At 46.5% G+C, this 19,434-nt stretch overlaps 1 protein-coding gene across 9 annotated transcripts in view; it reads right to left on the bottom strand.

The window, feature by feature from the left end:
* The window catches only part of MGAT5 (alpha-1,6-mannosylglycoprotein 6-beta-N-acetylglucosaminyltransferase), a 359,084-nt gene that overhangs the window by 204,250 nt on the left and 135,400 nt on the right, over positions 1-19,434 (bottom strand). For 5 of the 9 annotated variants that reach the window (XM_057550787.1, XM_057550782.1, XM_057550784.1 and 2 more), the window contains 2 exons: positions 18,668-19,047; positions 3,160-3,324 (listed from right to left, as the gene is read on the bottom strand). In XM_057550787.1, coding sequence (XP_057406770.1) covers positions 3,160-3,324; positions 18,668-18,908 — 406 coding nt within the window. In that variant the 5' untranslated portion in view covers positions 18,909-19,047. Of the gene's footprint in view, positions 1-3,159; positions 3,325-18,667; positions 19,051-19,434 lie in introns of all 9 variants that reach the window. The other 4 variants (XM_057550780.1, XM_057550781.1, XM_057550778.1 and 1 more) reach the window with 1 other exon arrangement.

Raw genomic sequence — 19,434 nt, 5'->3', positions numbered from 1 at the left:
ATTTTCACATAATCAAAAAGCCCAAGAGTAAAAATAAATTTGGTAAGACAAGCCATTTTTGAATAAAAGCCACATAGAACACAGCTAAACAGAGAAAGAAAAAGGGGACACACACACACACACACACACACATCCCTAAAAAGAAAATAAATTTAGAGAATTCTTCTTCAACTGCTATGGTACCCAATTTAGATGCAGTTTATAGCCAACCAGAAGATCTAACCGTGAGCAATAAGACATCAGAGTAAGCAGTAAAGTCACACCAGGGAGAACATTTCTGAGCAATTACCACATGTCTTAATGCAGAAGGGAAGAAAGAAAAACTTCACGCAACTAGGATTGAACCCTACAAAAACGATCTCTCTCACAGCTCAAGAGCCACTCCTGCTATGACAGGAGGGGTGTGAGCACTGCCAGAACAGCCATGGATCAGGAAGAGGACAAAAAAGCCATGAGGGCTCGACCATGAGCTAGGACTAGGAACTTACGTGCTTGTCCTTCTTTTTGGCACCCTAATCTACAGACCTGGCAAAAAAAAAAAAAAAAAAAAATGTGGGTTATCTGACAAGATATAAAGGACCCTCCAACCTCTGGGGGAAATAAAGGAGGATGCCCGCATTCTTCATTCCACATCTATAGCCATGGTGGCTAACGCAGCAGCGTCTGGGCAGGGAATGCATATGCACACACACGCACAGAGGGACAAGTTGTTTTGTTTTCTAACACACAGGTCAGCCGAAGAAACAGACCCTCAGTCATAAAGAACTTCCTTAGTAGACAGGATATTAAATAGTCCAGGAAACTGTCAGCTCTTTAGGAACATCTAAGAAAATGGTTCCACATTTTCTCTAGGCTCACCCATTTGGGATGATTTATAAGTGGAAGTAAGAAAGAAGGAGCAAACACAATGTCTTCTCTACTAGGCACGAGGAGGTCTTCAGCTGAGCTCAGCAACAAAGCCTCACCCCATCCCAAATAGCTAAAGTCACAAAACCTGTGTGAAACCGCTTCTCTGAGATGCTGAGAAGAGTCAATAAAATCACGTTCCTCCAAGGCTCAGGAACTGTACTGGTATTTACTGAATGGTTGCTAGCTGGAAAGAAGGAGAGGAAACTAACAACTTATCTGTGTCACAATCCATTTCTAGTCTGTGTCTCTTTCTCAATCGCCTCAATCCTACCCACATTCAAAGTTTACCTTCTGACTATGTCAGAAGCCTTCCACAGTCACCCCCACTTAGAATAACATAAATTATGGTCGCTCTAAGCATGTGTATTATTTTGCTAATTGGCCAAGTAAAAATCTCGAAGGTATGGAGTGTGTCACACACGAGAGATGCAAACGAGTAAGAATGAGGTTAATTATCAAAGGCATAACTTTAAATTTGCTCCCTTTTTCCAAAAAGGAAACAAAACAAAATACTCTGGTTCTATAAGCATCAGTAAAAACACAGTACCAGTGGCACCTCTAAAGGAGCCCTAGTCAGAGCCAATGACTTACAGAATGTGCTCGGAGATAATGTGTTAGCCAAGTAAACTAGCTCCATACACAGGGCTGGGATCCCACTTGAAATAAGTAGCCACGACCTGCTTTCCATTTCATTCCACAATTTTGTACCCTGAGACTTGGAGCTCAGCCACCAAGTCTCCCTGTGAGCCCGGCACACAAACCGGACAGTCAGAGGCAACGAGATCCCTTATCGGGAAGAGAACGACAGCAGACATGTCGACACAGGCCCTACAGGACAGAGGCGGTGGGAGGCAGCAGTGTTAGAGGCAGAGCAATCCTCACCAGCCCCCCGATATAGGGTCCTGCGGAGCTGCCATGAAATCAGACAGGACCTTCTCAACAGCATCTCCTACTGGGAACAGGGGTGGAGGGGTGGAGGCTGCAGAGGCATGGGTTCCATTTATTAATCAGTAGCTCAACACAGTGGGAGGTTTTCTTGTCTAATTACAGAAGCTGTTGGAAACTGCAAGGGAAGACAGGATTTATGGCCTAGATGACACTGCCTCTGTGTTGTAATTAAAAGTTATTTTTAATATCTGTTTGGTGGGATACTTTGGATTATTAAAAATATATTTTGCAATTTAAAACTTGCTAAAGGGCAAAGAACACAGCAGAAACGTAATACAACAAGCTTGCCTAATGTGAAACAATTAAACGTTTTGACACTGGGAGGTGGGAAAGGAAAAGAACCTCTCTCCTACTTAAGGCTGTGAATTTCCTATAAGAAAGAGGGAAAGAAAAACCAAAAAGGGTACTCAAGTCGGTTTTTAAAATTTCAAAAGTAACCCAGCTACTTATTTTATCCATTAACTAGAGTTTGCATACCACCCACCAGGAGTATAGACAACTCATTCACAGCCATCCACCCAAAACACCTAATCCTAATCCTTATTCTTGAGCTCTTGCTTTGTCCTGGGTCCCTAGGAAACGACAGTGGTCACCCTAACAAGGTCAAGGCCTGGCTCAACCACAAAGGCCCAGAGGCCAGTGCCAGGGCAGTGCGATGGGGGGTCCAACGTGAGCTGTGGACAATACGTGCTGTGTATGATTTGGGGTTTGTTTTAAATCCATTTCTCTTCTTTCATCCAAGGGTCCAGTTTCAAGAAGGGGACAGACAAATCACATCCCAGTGTCCACAAGTGGCTACAGAATCAGGCCAAGATCAGGCACGGACCATTTATTCCCCAAGGGCCATTTCTAGAATTTCTATTTCCCCAGATACACAAAGGAGGCACTTTCTGCCATGTTGGTTCTTCTTTAACAGCAGGGAGGAGAGAATCTATTATGTGAAATAGACTTCTGAAATTGTCTGATAAATATGGGGAGGGGAAGGAACCCTCATTGGCATGAGCTTCCCAGATCACCTCTGTATTTCATTTATCCCTGCTGTGAATCTTCTCATTAAAAGTAATTCCAGGAGCTCATTATGGGAAATATGCCATGGAGACCACCAGATATTACACATCATGAAGAGACTATAAAAGCATTTGAACGTGTTATTCAAAAATAAATTTAAAATTAGCTTTACAGGGGCCATACCGAGTTTACGGGATTTATCTTATGCCAATAAGAACGCTGTGCTTCTGTATTCTCTTCCCAGTTCGAAGCAGGCTTTGACTTCATGTCAGGGCATAGAATTGTGGTCCTTACCTGCCACATTAATTTTCTCAAGTGCTACCAAGCTGGGAACAGCTGTGGTGGAGTTGGTCAAGTTTGTCCCTGTGCCATTGATTACGAGGTTGTCCACCTTTGACTCTAACTTGCCAATGCGCTGCAAAATGTTATCCAACAACACAGCAAGAGTCTTCTTCAAATCTGTAAAAGAAAACGTACATAGTTTAAAAATCCTTTGGTCCCCGCACATTTGCCTGGCGCGCACACGCTTACCTTCCCTTTGCTTCTCTCTCTGACATGAAGAACAAAAGGTGGCAAATCAAAAAGTACCACTTGAAGACCTGTCCTAACAAACCACCTCTTAGAGATGACAGAGGCCACGTTCAAGTGGCCCAAAGAGTACGAAACAAATCAGTTCGCTCTGTAAGACAACTCCCGCGGTAAGTAACATTAAAATTATTCCTGGCTACTAGGTTGAGAGAGAAAACTCCCTGTTACTCTGCATCCTACCAAACCACTCTGTTAAATTCTTCCTCGTTCTAGCATGGTGGTTACTGACACATAGAATGACAAGCCCAAAGTGTAGCAAGGCCCTGAAGTAACTTCCGGATCAAGTTCATTGTTAGTTTTTTTTTGTTTTTTTTTTTTAAATAAATTTATTTTATTTATTTATTTATTTATTTGGCTGTGTTGGGTCTTCGTTTCTGTGCGAGGGCTTTCTCTAGTTGCGGCAAGCGGGGGCCACTCTTCATCGCGCTGCGCGGACCTCTCACTATCGTGGCCTCTCTTGTTGCGGAGCACAGGCTCCAGACGCGCAGGCTCAGTAGTCGTGGCTCACGGGCCCAGTTGCTCCGCGGCATGTGGGATCTTCCCAGACCAGGGCTCGAACCCGTGTCCCCTGCATTGGCAGGCAGATTCTCAACCACTGCGCCACCAAGGAAGCCCCTCACTGTTAGTTTTTTTAGTGCTGTGGACTCTCGCATGTCCAAATTTTTTGCAAAGTCTTTACTGCTGTTGGTTACATATGGTAATACTTAATAAAAGCTACAGTTCCAGATTCCAGACATGCTGGATAACCCAAAGTTAACTATAATGCAATTTAGGAAGACACTTAAAATAAAGACCAGATTCATTCCTTCATTCAAGACATATTTATTAAACAACTACTATGTGCCAGGCATTGTTCTAGACGCTGGGACTATTCTTTTCTGGTGCTTACATTTAAGAGTTGATTCTCTTTCTTACGTATCTGGCTGTGGGTTATAGAAAAGTGTTCTTCTCTCTGGATAAATTACAGACACATTATCTTCATGCCTACGTAAGTATTTACTAAGTTTGTATACAAGGTAGTCTACACACACACAGAGAAATTAAGTTAGCCCCCTCTCCTCTGGAAACTCATAATCAAAGAAAGATAGTCTGACTTGTACATGTGAGGAAAGCAGGAGGACCACAGGATAGCCATCTATGTGAACAGAATTCAGACTCACTTATGAATTGGGAGTGGGCCAGGGGAGTAGGACATAGTGTAGGCAGCAGGATGCAGAAAAGTCCTGAACTGAGACAAATGGGAAGTTGTCACCTTCCATTCTGCTGGGAACAGAGCACGCTCGCGCCGAACAGGTGCTCTGATCCAGCCAGGAAAGAAACACACACTGGATCAATCCACCAACCCCAGAGCACAGCCCATGACCCTCTCCACCAACAGGTATGCAGACCTTCTATTTTGCCAGGTCAAGAGAGACACTCATCTGAACAGAAACAAAGGTGTGTGTGTGTAATTGACATGGAATTTTGCATTCTTGGTGGTTTACAGACAGCTTCACTGAAGCTGACTAAAAACTACGAACAGAAACAGAACCCACATCTTCATCCTGCAAGTCTGGTTCTATGTGCTTATTAGCATAATCTCAATCGTTCCACCACACCCAACACCAAACATCAGACTTCTTCACCACGTTGAGATCTGTAGCAGATTGTTCATTCACTCACTCTAACGAACATCCGACCAGGTCTACTTTTTGCTCTTCAGTGTGTACCTTACCCACAGGTAGTAAGACAAGCTGGCCATGACATTAGAGCAATTGGCTAAAAATATGATTATAGCAAAGAAGGTTAGAAGGGAACTAAGTTCCTGAACGCCTACCACGTGCCGTGCACATATATAAGGAATTCCATTTATCTTCACATTCTCCATGAAGCAGGTATGACTTCATTTTACAGAAGAGAAAACTGAGATTCACGGACAGAAAGTAATATGCTCATGGTTAAAGAGATACAAAATCGCAATGCAGACTCGACTCAGGTCTGCCTAATTCCCTGACACCTCAGCGTGACCAGCCAGAAGTCAAGAGCCGGGCTGAAAAAAGAAACCAAGCATGACATTCAGTGACTTTCATCCACAGCATAACGATCAAGGGCTTATTAGACTCTTAATCACTTCCTAGGTTTGAGTCCTCACCTCCATTTCTGCATCCTTATTTGTAGGAGTTGAAAGCATAAGCCTACCTCTTTGGGGTTGTAATGAGGACTTAATGAGTTAATATTTATAAAATGTTTTGAACACTGCCTGGCACACAATAAACACTACATAACTGTCTGTTACACAGATAAATAAAAAATAAAACCTTTGGAAAATGCTCTCATCCTTCCTAGAGAAATCTCTCCCTGAGTGATGCAAAGCTTTACCGTTTTATCCAAAGGGTCATGAGATCATTCCCCTCCGGGGGCTGCAGTCCCACAGTCAGCATGACTCACAGCCTGTCCCCGACACATCATTAGCTGGCGCAGATAGCAGGAGTCAGCCACCAGCTCTGCTCTTACGCTGAATCTAAAGCACTGACCCCTTCTCCAGAGCTCTGAAGATTGCCAGAGGACAGTCACACAGACGGGGGCAATGGTGCCACTCGGGGGCTGTATTCACTGTAAAGAAACCACTCCTCAGATAAATGATATCAATCTCCCCCATCTCCAGCCTCTTTGCCCAGAGCCTGAATTATCTGCCAAGGAGTTCACGTGCAAAAACGGCATTTAACTCTTCCCAGCAACTGTCATTAGCCAGATGCAGAGGCCCTGACCCTCCAGTTTGGGTTAACTCAGGGTTTCTCAACTTTGACACAATTGACACTTGGGATCAGATAATTCTTTGCCGGGGGGGCAGGGGCTGGGGGAGGCTGTCCTATGCATTTAAGGTGTTCGGCAGCATCCCTGGTCTCCAGCCACTAAATGACAGTAGCAATCCCCCCACGTGACCATCAGAAATGTCTCCAGACGTTGCCCATGTCTCCAGACTGCACCCCATTTGAGAGTCACTGAATTAAGCACACTCTCCCAACCCTTGTCTTCCCCGCTGCCCTTCTGTGGAGATGTCCGGAGAGAATCTGGACAGAAGGGTTACGGGAGAGGGAACGAAGTGTGAGAACACAGTCACTAAACTGGCATTCTGTGTGACTTCCATAGTGGCACTGCTATAAATATGATGGGAAGTACAATGAGGGGAGGTGGGAGCGGACAGCAGCCTAGCCCATGCTGCAGGTCTCTTAAGGGCTGGTCACCTTTTGCCTTTTTGTTAACAGGTAACAGGACTACCGGACAGGGTCCCCCAACCCACAGTTTTTGGTGACAGTCACGGATGGCACACGCCCTAGGTAGGATACAAAGTTGTCACGTCAGCGTTAAGAAGACATTCTTCCTTGATTCTTAAAATACAGTCCATCAATAAACGTGACCCCCTATCTCTTGTTGACCCCCCCACATAGATGGACCTTTTGTGACTGTGACATGGTACGAATAAAGGAATTCATGATGGTGATAAGATGTTGATGGTCACCATCACCACTACTGCCCCAATACTACTACTGCTGCTACTGTCACTAAGGTCGCTACTGCTGCTGCTACTACTATTGCTACTATTATTACTGCATTGTTGCCACGGCTCCTCCTCCACCAGCGCCACCAGCAGCACTGTTTCTTGAGCCCTACGTGTCAGCTACTGTCCTAAGCACTTCACATGGATTAACTCACTTGATCCTGCCAAGACGATATGAGAAACGTGTTGTCGTTCCCATCTCTATTTTACAAATGAGTAAACCACAGTACAGAGAGGTTAACTAGTTTGTCCCATGTGTCTGCAGATCCAGTGTCCAAACCCAGATAATCGGGTTCCAGACCCAACAGCTCTTACCCACTATGCTACAATGCCTCTTGAGGACCACTATGGACCTGCCGGCCAGCAAGCATCTCTGACCTGCTACTTCTGAACACACTCAGCAGGGATTAACTCCTGAACTTCTGCCATGTGTTTCTGTTAAACCATATCCCAAGCACCCTCAAGACTCGCGATACCCCTGTGCCGTGAGCAGCTCCAACACTACAACATAATGAAGAACCTCTCTTTCTATATCGTCTCCCTTCAAATGAAAATGGAATATAAGACTATCAAAACCTTGGCCTCTCTAGACACTTTACCTGGGTAGGCATGTTTTCTCTTCCAATGTGGGGGGGGGGGGAGTTCATTTTCAACTCAAGCAGCTATTTGAGTCACAATTTCAAGGCAGTCCAACACAAGATAAAAGATACTGTGTCAATAAAACACACAAGGGCAAAGATGATCCCAAGCCCATCTTTGTATCCTTACCAACTGGCACAGTGCCTGAAACATTAATCAGTAAGTGTGTGTTACCTAAATGAATAAGTGAATGAATAAATGAACCAACAACTAAATGAACTACATTTAGTCTTCCCACAAAGAAGGCTTAATAAACTATACCTTTCTAAGTGATGAAATTGTTTCTCACCTTTGTATTTCACAGCTAAACCTGCAAAAATTAAGAGTTTTATTGCAATTTTAAACTAATACCAGAGTATTTTTGTATGTTTTCGTCTTAATGTTAACCCATATATTTGATAAGACTGAACACCCAAGAATAATTTCTATACAGTTTAATAAAGAAATGAAGGTGAAAACATTCCTCCAAATTCTAGTATAATATTTTCATATTTATCATTGTGTTTTATAGTTATTACAGCCATAAACTGTATCCTCAGCAGGATTACAATTCCCAATTACTAACGGGCTTTTAAAATTTTGTTTGTGCTTCAAAGCCTCAGTAATAAAAATTTAATCCCAACATTACTACTGCAATTCTGCATTCCGAAAACTTACTGTACGTGATAAAGATGAGATCAAAGTAGGTGAAAACATTTAAAATGTCCCTCTGGGGAAAGGAAGCTTTCGTTTCTATCATGCCAGGAGTTCTCTGATAAAGGGTGAGATCAACACAATCTCAGAACAGGTGCTCTGGCAGCTTCTGTAAATTTTCATTTCCTGAAAGCCATGACATTAACGATAAGAGGGGCTGGAAATTGCTGCCACATCCTTGAGCAGGACAGTCAAGGAGATATCACTGCCAGCTACACCTTCCCCCGTAGCTGGAGTCCAAGGAGATGAAATATCAGTAGAAAGGGGGTCCTGCTGGTGGATAAAGATCTGTCAGTTTATAAGTCTATCAGCTAAAACTGTGAGACTGGGTGGTAAACCCTGATTGCCCAGATCAGCAAGTCTACTGAGAAAGGCCAGTGCTTGAGGCCAGTGCCTCAAGGCTGGTCCCACCCCATTCCCCCTGGGACACGCTTCCCAAAGCACTGGCTCTCCAGCCTGCTGTCCCATCAGGCTTGGCTGTGGAGTCCGAGGTACCAGGTCCCATCCTCAAGCTGCTCAATCGGAACTTGCAGAACCTGCATGTCAAGGATTCTGGGCACACACAATCGAGAACTACATTTAAGATGCAGCCGCCACGATTCACTGGCATAGAACCAACTGGGCAATAAGCAAGGACTTACGGCGGAACTGCCAGAGATCATTTACATCTGTGCTTGTTCCGAATGCAAATCCTTCTCTACCATGGCCGTGTTCCCCCCCACCCCCAGTCCAGAGCAGAGCTCGAACAGCAGGACCACAGAGCAGATTCACTTGCTGCTCCAGAGAAGCCAGCAAAAGACAGGGCGCTAATGAGAAAGGAAGGTGCTAATGAAAAAAGAATTAACCCCAACCTCTCATTCCCACTGACTGCCAGGAATGTCAAGTTGCATCAGTTACATGTTTGAAAATTAATTTTAAAGTGACCTTTCCACAGAAAGATAATACGGTTAGAGTAATGACCAAAATACAGTCCATTCATTATGGACAAGGACACTCGAGACAGTGTTAGTTATCAAAGAGGACAGTGCTATTTATTATAGATAAGCAGTGGACACTACCCAAATACCCAACAAAACGGTTATACTACATGGTGTCCATCTATTCCTAAAATGGAATAAATCGCTAGATTGGAGGCCAGATAGGGCAGAGAGCAGGTGTGCTCTGTCATCTCTGTTTACTGCCACAAGCTATTGACCTCAGGAGCTCCATAAATGTTTATTGAATGGTTGGATGAAAAAAGGAGAAGTGTATGGCCATTAAAAAAATTAAATGGATGGGGAAATAAAACAAAGATGAGTTCAAAAAGCTCTACGTAAAATATTCCAGTTTTTAAAAATAAGCATACACACATATATATCTGCATTTAAATAAGGGATGGAGAGAAATCAAATTTATCTGGTTTGGGGGTAAAGAGTATTTTATCTCTTATTCTTTATTTGTAAGAATGCAAAGCTGGGCTTGGGATCATCTCTGCCCTTCTGCGTTTTATGGACAGTATCTTTTATCGCGTGTTGAACAGCTTTGAAACAGTGACTCAAACAGCTGCTGGAAGTGAAAATGAATTGTTTTTTCCTTTCACATGGGGAGAGAAAAGAAGACAGCCCAGGAAAAGTGCCTGGAGGGTCCCAGGTTTTCGACAGCCTCATATTCCAGAAGCTCTGAATTTTCTATAAACGTTCACATCACTCTGACAATCACAAAGGCAAAAAATGCTACCTGAAAATGCAATCAGTACTGTGTATTCTACCCTCGGAACTCAAGGATACTGGCCCTGATGTCCCCTCCCCCCTCCCAAGAAGCATCTCAGTCACCAACCCTCACTGCCTCATCTCAGCTGGGTTCTTCAAGCCCGCCGGTGGATGACTCACCGGCCCCTAAACTCACAAATATGCCCTTCCCCCTGCAGCTGTCACAGGCCGTCCAGGTCACCAAGGGAACAATCATCACCCAGTGAAAGAGCAGCTCAGAGGCTCGGTATCACTGACTGCCGTGCTCTCCGGGGTTAGCGGTACGGAATTAAGCTTTGACTTGAACTTGTACCTCGAAGTGAATGCTATTCCTGTGCTGGGGGAAGGGTCACTAGTATTTCAAGGAACTTCTAAGGCAGCAGAATCCGAGACAGAATCCTATCTAGGCCTGCGGAGGAGAGTAACTGCTTTACGGAATTTGTAAACATCCAGAAGGGAGTTCTTGGGCTGTTCTCTCCATTTTCCGAACACTTCGCCAGCTGCATGGAATAGGACTCAAGCCAACGCAGCCCTCTGTGCAGAAAAGGACTCAGGCTCTGAAAGGTCAAGTCCACCGTCACCCGTCGTCCCCACTGACTCCAGGGCATCTTCCCTGTCGGGAAAGGGCAGCCGTAGCACGGCCCTCCCTGCTCACCACCCACACCAGAAACCGGGCCCCAGTGGTGCCCACTTCAGAGACGAAGGGAGCTCAGCCACGCCCCACTTACCCCACACCACAAAGGAAAAGCTTTATCTTTTGAACAGGAAGACGATGACAACCACATGTCCCGTTTCTAGGATGCCGAAGTCACTCCGTGGAGCTAACACACCTTTGGGAAGGGACCCAGGGAAGAGCCACAGCACCTCCCCCTCGAGTTCAGAGCAGCAGGTCTCAGCCCTGGCTGGGGTGGAGCCCAGCATCGGTGCTGTCACAGCAGCCCAGGGGATGCTGGTGGACAAGCCTCTGGCATCTTGTTTTATTAGCAGGGGGTGGCAAGCCTGCCTTCCTCCAGTTCACAGCTTATTTCTTCTCCTGTCTGGTCGGGCCCCGTCCCCTGTAAACCCTAAAAACCGCTACATAAACAGGTTCCTGAAGCCCCGTGTTCAAAGGAATAAACAATGTCAGCTCTACATGGACAATTCTGGTTGGGTGGTAACTACTGCGGGTCCGGGTAGGCCAGGGTTAGCGATAACTCATAATAACGAACGCATGTTACTAATCTTAAGTGCTTTGATAAGCTCGGTCACATGCAATCCCATGAGGTCAACAAGCCTATGAGGTCAGTGATATTATATCCTCTCTTGGACAAAAGAGGAGGCAGTCTTTTAAAACATCAGTGACTTGCCCAAGGTCACACATCTAGTAAGGAGACCTTCCACAAGCCACAACTAAACACGCGCCAGCTGCTTTCCAGAAGAAACAACGGTTCCCAAGTCAGGATCGTGCATAATAGCTACTTGGAGCCGCCTGGACACCAAGTCCATAGGGAATCTCTTCTTGTTTCCTGTCTCACTAAAAACATTACTGTGTTACTGTGATTTTCTTTTTGTTTTTTTTGGCCGCACCCCTCAGCTTGCAGGATCTTAGTTCCCCGACCAGGGATCGAACCTGAGCCCCTTGCAGTGGAAGCGCAGAGCCCTAACCACTGGACCGCCAGCGAGTTCCCACTGCGATTTTCAAATTAGCCTCAGCTGTAACTGTACTAGACAGAGTCAGGGTGGAAGGGACACTGCTGCTATTCACTCATGGTTCCTACTACGTGCCAGGCACATGCTAAGGCCCTGGGGCACAGCAGGGAACAAAAGAGGCAGGACTCCCTGCTCTCTGGGGGCTTACATTCTAATGGGGGAGAGAGACGATAAGACAGTGACTGAGTCATGACAGGTAGTTTAAGTGTCATGAAGAATGAGAATGAAGTAGAGGTGCGGCCCTACTTCTGATAGGGACCTGAAGGAGAGGAGGTAGGGATCTCCCTGGAGGAAGGGCATGCAGGCGGAGGGAACAGCAAATGCAGAGCTCAGAGGCAGGAAGATGCCCAGCCATCCTCCAAAAGCTGGTCCCAGAAGACAGCTGCACTGCCAGGCAGCATGAGGAGGGTGACCAGCTCTTCAGGGTGGCCGTGAGCTCTGCTCAAGCAGTTCTGGCAGAAAGAGCGCCAGGACGCGGCTGGGAAGGGGAGGAGCTACAGGGAAGATGAGGGACCTACGTCAGGGCAGGACTCTGAGGCAAATCCCTTTACACCTGTATCCCCTCCTCCCGCCAGGACCGGAAGCAGTGGTGTGGCGTGCAAGGAAAGGGCTTGAGGACAAAAGAGGGTACAAGCAAGAGCCTCCAGTTCCTCCCGGAGACCCAGATTCTGATTACACTCCTGTCTTACACACACCCGAGATCCTCCTCAGACATCCAAACTGGGCTGGGCGTGCCCGTGAACTTGGCCTGGCTCTGATGGGGATGCTGGGTGGGCTGGTCTTCTACTGCAGGATCACTGGAAAAGCCCCAAGCCCCAAAGAGGCCCGTTTTTAGGTCCAAGCTTCGGAAAGCAGAGAGCCCTTTCCGGAATCACACCAGCCACGTCACTGTAGGGTAACCAAGTAACCTCCTGAGACACACCACAGAAAGCGCCCAGCTCTTTTTTCCCCTGTTGCGCTCCAAGAACAGTGTATTTCCCTCAAGGGCAGAGAACTTCTGCTTAGTCGATGGTGGTTTTCCACATCACCCAGCCCTCCAAAAAACAGTCCCTTGATCAGATCTGGAGGAACAGAGGCAAAAAGAAAAACTTTAAACAATAAACCTTCACAGGCTTAGCCAATGTAAGTGTTTTCTTCTTTTTCATAGGAGAGGTGGAATGAAACACACGGACAAGCTCTTGTCCGACTCTCAGATCGTTACCTAGGTCTGCCACGCAGGATGGGGGCTACATTTTTGGAGCAGCCTCAGGCAGCCACGCCAGCGTGACAGTGAGGGGCCCCCCACTGGCTTTTGAACCAACTTTTGAACAAACCCTAAACGGTGTTTATGTCTTGGAAATGGACATCGCCAGGCCGACAAGGGCCACAGGAGCCCAAAGCCGTTACCGCTCCACTGCCCCCTCGCCAGCAACCAAAAACTCCCCCCTGGTTCTCCACCCCTGTGTCCTTAAGGAAACAGAAAGAACTTCCTTCCTCTTGACCTCCCTGTGGAGGTGACAGTGGACAACAGGTCAGGGTCACGGCCGGCGCCAGGCCCCCTTGCAAGAGCACTCGTCTCCCTCATCCCCTCCCCCGCTTCCATCACACTGAGACCACAGCCTTCAGGGCCTCGGTACCCACGCCCTCTTCCTGATCCTGCCACATCAGCACCGCCCGCGCTGCCCCGTGCTCACCTTGTTCCAGCTGCTGCAGCCTCTGCTCTGCTCCTGGAGTGCGCGTGAGGCCTTAGGACCTGGCACACACCCAGCCTCACCTCAACCTCCCGCCTCCCACCCCACCCGGCAGCTCCTCGGCATCACTTGGGCTAAAACACACCTCCTGGGCTTCCCTGCTGGCGCAGTGGTTAAGAATCCACCTGCCAGTGCAGGGGACACGGGCTTGAGTCCTGGTCTGGGAAGATCCCACAGGCCGCGGAGCAGCTAAACCTGTGCGCCACAACTACTGAGCCTGCGCTCCAGAGTCCGTGAGCCACAACTACTGAGCCCAGACGCCTAGAGCCCATGCTCCCCAACAAGAGAAGCCACCGCAATGAGAAGCCCGCGCACCACAACGAAGAGTAGCCCCCGCTCGCCGCAACTAGAGAAAAGCCCGGGCGCAGCAACAAAGACCCGACGCAGCCAAAAATAAATAAAATAAAATAAATAAAAAAAATAAAAAATAAAAGACACCTCCTGGGAGAGGCCTTCTTTGACCTTCTCCTCCAAAGTAGCTCCTCAAGTACTTTTTAAAAAATCCCATCTCCCTGGGTCATTTTTCTTCCTGGAATTTACTGCTATCTGTCATTCTCTTGTTTATCATTTCTCCCCCCAAATGACTGCAGCCTCTGTGAGAGCAGGGACCCTGTCAGTCTTTCCCCAGCTGCGCACACAAAGCATCGACAGCACTGACAGACACCAGCCCACGGCACAGACGTCGCCCAAAGTGCCAGGCTGGAAGGATAAGAGCCAATCCCGGGGACAGTCTAGGCCCAAGGAGCTCAGGGAACCAGGAGACAGGAGGTAAGGCAGAGCAGGTGTACAGACCTGGAGGCCAAGGGGGAAGCAGGCAGCAGGGAAACAGAATATTGGTGGGGGGCTGGCAGAGAAGCTGAGGGCTCATAGCTGCTTCAGCCTGAGCTGGTGACCACTCCAGGGCAGAGCGTCCCAGCGCCCAGAGAATCAAGTAGGTGAGAAGAGTCAAGGTTAATAAGGTGTGGATGTACCCCTGGGTGGGGGAGGGGTGTCTCTCATCACCCTAGATTTCTATTCCTGCTACTTTGAGAACACAAATGGACCAGGCCTGGCCTGTTAGATAAGAGGTGATCCCTGGGCATCAGAATTTGGGTCAGGCCGTCGGAGACAGAGATCAATTCACCCTAGAAACAAGCACAGCATTGACTGGGCGAGTGACACCATTCGTGACGCAACTCCCGAGAAATCACAGACAGGCATGGCCCTGCCACGCGGGCCTGGGAGATGCAGCGGAGGCTGAGCTACAGACGGCTCTGGCTGCACATGCTCCTCTCCCCAGTGACAGAGAAGCACCCAGAAACGCCCTGCAGACCCCAGGAATGAATGCTGCGACTGTTTCCCACGGGCTGCCCGGGCTATCTTCCAGGCACTACTTCTGAATGACCATATCCCAAAAGAAAGTCAGAAGTCTCTCTTCAAATCACCAGAACGAGGATGGAGGGGGGGGGGGGGATGCCATTTAAAAGTTCTTCTACTGTTGTTTAAGGACTAGTCAAACGAACAACCAACAGCAGCTGCATGTCAGAGACTGACAAACATTTTTGGCAAAGGACCAGACAGTAAACATCTTAGGCTTTGCACTCTCCGCAGCAACTACCCAGCTCTGGGATTGTAGCACAAAAGCAGCCACAGACAACACATAAACAACGGGGTGCTGGGTTCCAAACCCATATGAAAACAGGAGGATCCGGCCCAAGGCCATGGGAGTCCTGGGAAATCGTTGAGTCAAGGAGGGACACGATCGCACGAGTGTTTTAGAACGAACTATGGAGACTACTGAAAGATAGAGTCAGCACACTTTAGACGTTATGTGAAATAAATACTGGTACTGTCACGTTTCTCTGTCATTACAGTTGTTATAAACCAATGGCAGTGTTTGTGTTTCAATGAAACTTTATTTACACAGACAGGCAGAGCTCCAAATATGACCCACAGGTCATGGTTTGCGGAACACTTCTGCTCTAGCATCTCAAGTCAGGAATTTTAAACTAAAATCAGCTACTACGATTCTTCAAACACCTGCCACAGCTACTTAAGACAAATTTGTAGCACATTAAAAGCCTCTGATTATACCAATATGGGATGGGAGAAGGAAGAGGTTTTTTTTTTTTTTTTTGGTCTATTAACTGGATTCATTCAAACCAGACACAGGTCCCAGCCACAGAGGGTTAGCTCTTCACTGTTCCACAGCAGACATCCAGGCAGTGCTCTGTACCTGGGCTGCATCTGTGGCAGAAAAAGAGACTGCAAACCAATGGCTCACACATCCTCATCCCCACTCCACCAGCCCAGCTAAACCACTGTACATCCGGCAGTCTCCATACCTCCATCTGACACATAACAGCACCCACCAGCGCTGCCTGGCAATTGACATGCCCACGACTGCTAGTGATGGATTCCAGGGGAAGCACACATCATCAGAACGGCTCTCCAGCTTTCCAGGACTGGCTCTGGCCTATACCATCCAGCTCAATCCCAGTTGTTGATACCCAGAGCTGAGAACCAGGGAGAACTAGCCTGGCAAATTTTAAACAATAAAGTCCAGTTATCTGCTTAAGGACTTCCCATAAGAAGATGCTGTTAGATGGGGTTTGCTGTTTCCAGGCTTCGTGCAGTGGTTCTCCAAGGTGGGGAGGAGGGAAGTTTTGCCCCCCAAGCCCGGAGACGTTTTTGATGCTACTGGCATCTAGTGGGTAGAGACACCAGAGATGCCGCTAAACGTCCTACAAGGTACAAGCAGTCCCCCACGCATAGAATTATCCGGCTCCAAACATCAATAGTGCTGAGATGAGAACCTATGTCTGGGTAAGATTTCATCGCATGATGATCCCCAAACCTCAAGCACTAATGCACAGTCCAATTAAATTCCCGAAACTCAGCTCCAAAGACCACTCTGATTGGCATGTCGAGTTGATTAGATGAAAGAGAAAAATACGTTAGACTTGCCGATGGGGCCGTTTGGTTGTTTCTTTGTTGTTTTTGAGGAGAATTATTTTGCTAAGGTTCGGCTGTAAACGGAGGAAGTTGAAATAAATTTCTGTAGTTTCTCTGAGCTCCAAAGTCCTATGATTACAAGCATATACAGTGGTTCATATTCTAACAGACTACTCTGGGGTTTTTGATATCTTTCTAAAAAACATACTGTCTCGGTCAGGCTGAAAAGCTAACACCACCAGATCATTGCTCTTTAGAGCGTGGAGGAAACCCACCCTGTGAGATGCTTAGCAGTACACAAGAAATAAAACTGGTCGAAACAACTAGAAAAAATAAAGTCTATAAATTTACCATTCATGTGGCTTCTTACTTCCCACGGTAAAGGTTTGAGAGAGACTGAGATAAACAGAAGGAGGAAGTTAGTACAGGACTAGACCTCTTTCCCTCCAAATGTGTAACGTGGAATGCACTGAACCAGAAACTGAAAAACGGCATCTGTTTCACTTGTGACATTTACTTGTAACCCACTGGTAACACCAACGATGACAATTTGCTTTGTCTTTTTCTGGCAGTTTACCTATAATATTTGGGAATTATTACAGAAGATCGAAATCAATGAGTAATTTAAAACGCACCCTCTGAAAAACTACCTAGCTGTTTTTCAAGGTCAGCTCTCAAAGAAGTCTCATTTTTTGATCCATTAGGTCGAAAAAGGTGACATTTGATTTAGACATATTAAAAACCAGTGCCTTACAAATCTTGAAGGAATAGATTAAAAGCAGATTGTGTGATCATTCAAATTGTAGGCACTGAAAAAGAATGTCCACATTGTATGTTAAAAGCAACCATTTCCTCCTTACCAAAAAAAAACATATATGTATATAATTTTTATATCTATATATTTATAAAATTAAATTAATTAATTATATATATATAATTTAAAAATAACCAAGTTTCCTGGATCCTTTTGAAAAGAAAAAATGTATATGTAACATTGAGCATGATTTCCTATGTTTAAACTCAAGCTTCAACCTGCGGCTACACATTTTCAGGAATCATCATTTGACCTCTACATACTTCAAAGACCTTGAATGGGTCACAAAGTAGAACATCGAACTTTCCCACCTCGCCCAGCTCCACTCTTCTATCTGATTTATAGTACACCTCAGATCTCAAACCGTAAGGCCACTGAAGTCTCCAGTGACCAGAACTATCACTGCACAGTAACCGAGGTCATCTTCTGTGGATCAAGTCCACTCCAATATTCGGTGACCACAGGAGGGCTGGGACTTGGATTCTCCAAAATACAGTCTGATCCAAATTTCATTTGCAATTTTCGTTTTGTATTTGTGTATGTATGTTTTTGTAAATATTTTATTTATACAAACATATATATATATATACACATATGTTTGTGTGTATATATATATTATGTGTGTATACACATATATATCAGAAAGATAGACACTGAGATGTTAATTGTGATTACTTTCTACAGTAGTAGATCTATATGTGATTTTCCTTTTTCTTCTTGATTTTTTTTTTTTTGCTTGTCTACAGCTTCCAACTTTTCTATATTAAGCCTAACTTTTGCTGAAAGAAAAATAAGTAATACTCCATACGTGTATTTTTTTTCACTCAACCTCATTTCAAAACGGATTTCAAGCACCTGACAAAAAAGCAATGAGTACAGAAAGATTTCTTTCAAAGCGAGGGCAACCGGCCACAAGAGCAAGACACAACAGCGGTAAACTCTGAGGAAGCCAAAGGTTAAAGCTATCAGTCAGCACGTAAGCCCTGATGTCCCTGCATTACTGGCCAGAGGGAGGCACGCGTTCGGCTCTGAGTTTCTTGGCGGCCGTAGAACATTCTTCCCCCACCCTCCTTACCTCACCCCCACCAGTCCTAATTAAGGTTTGTTTAGGGAACGATAATGAGAAGATTTTTCTGCATTCCCTGATCATCCCCCCAGATGAGATCATGCCGTCCAGCAAGGAGGAGGAGGCAGCTGCAGATACAACCAACAGAGCGCTAACCAGGAAGCCCCACTGCTCCTGGCGCTAAAGTGTCAGCGTGTACAAGAGGTCAGAATCTCCCAAAGGGCGTAGCTTTAACTTTCTAAAAGCGTCCCTGTGTGTGCAGTTTATCGCCATGAAGGTAGTGGCGAGGGATATACTCAATCCACGACCAAGTCTGAGAGCCTCTGGGGTCCCTTGGAGGCAAAGCCACGCTCGACGGAGGCGCCCCGGCACTGCAGCGCTTACCGTAAGCTGTCATGACCCCCGCGTAGGGCCCATCCACCACATTTCTGTTTTCTTCTGCCAGCGCCTTGATGTACCTCTTGCTGAGGTCCAGGATCTGTTCCCGAAGCATGGAGCTGCTCTCGGGCTGAGTCCTCTGCTGGATGGTAAAATGCAAGAGCATCATACCCCAGATAAAGCCAAAAGTCACGAGGAAAAAGCCCAGCTTCTGAGAGGACAGCTTCCACGGAGTAAAGAGAGCCATTGCTCTCCGGCAACTTCACCTGCCCTGGGCTCTTACAGTGTGGAAAGGAGACACAAGTTCATGGTGTAGGCTGGGCTTGTGGGTTTCTTCGTCTCACTCGGGCTCCTGCGTCAGCCGATTTCCTTTCCTCGTTTCCATCCTGCTGTGAAGAAGGGGGAAAGTTAGCAGAGTCGTTGTGGCAAAACACAGTGAAATAAACCAGAGCCTTGTTTTCACCCAAATAGCTCTAAAATGTGAACTTCCTTTTTTCTTAATCCGCCAGTTCCCTATCTTATGTTATGATTCGGGATCTGTAAATGGAGAGGGGAAATCTGGCTGGGTGACGAAAAGCTGTACAAATACGGAGGGGGGAAATGTGTGCCTGCACGTGTTCACAGGTGTAGCGGGGCTGTTCCAGTCTGGACCAAGTTCAAAACAGGAAGCTTGTTCTGCAAGGTGGGGAGGAGATGGAAGGAGATTTCACTGAATGTCAGCAAAAACCCAAATGGAGGGTGGAGTCCTATCACCACCGGGCACTTCTGTGCCT

This window comes from Balaenoptera acutorostrata, chromosome 8 (assembly GCF_949987535.1).
Source record: "Balaenoptera acutorostrata chromosome 8, mBalAcu1.1, whole genome shotgun sequence".
Classification (NCBI taxonomy): Eukaryota; Metazoa; Chordata; class Mammalia; order Artiodactyla; family Balaenopteridae; genus Balaenoptera; species Balaenoptera acutorostrata.
The sequence above is the reverse complement of the archived record's forward strand: the minus strand, read 5'-3'. Positions and strand labels throughout refer to the sequence as shown.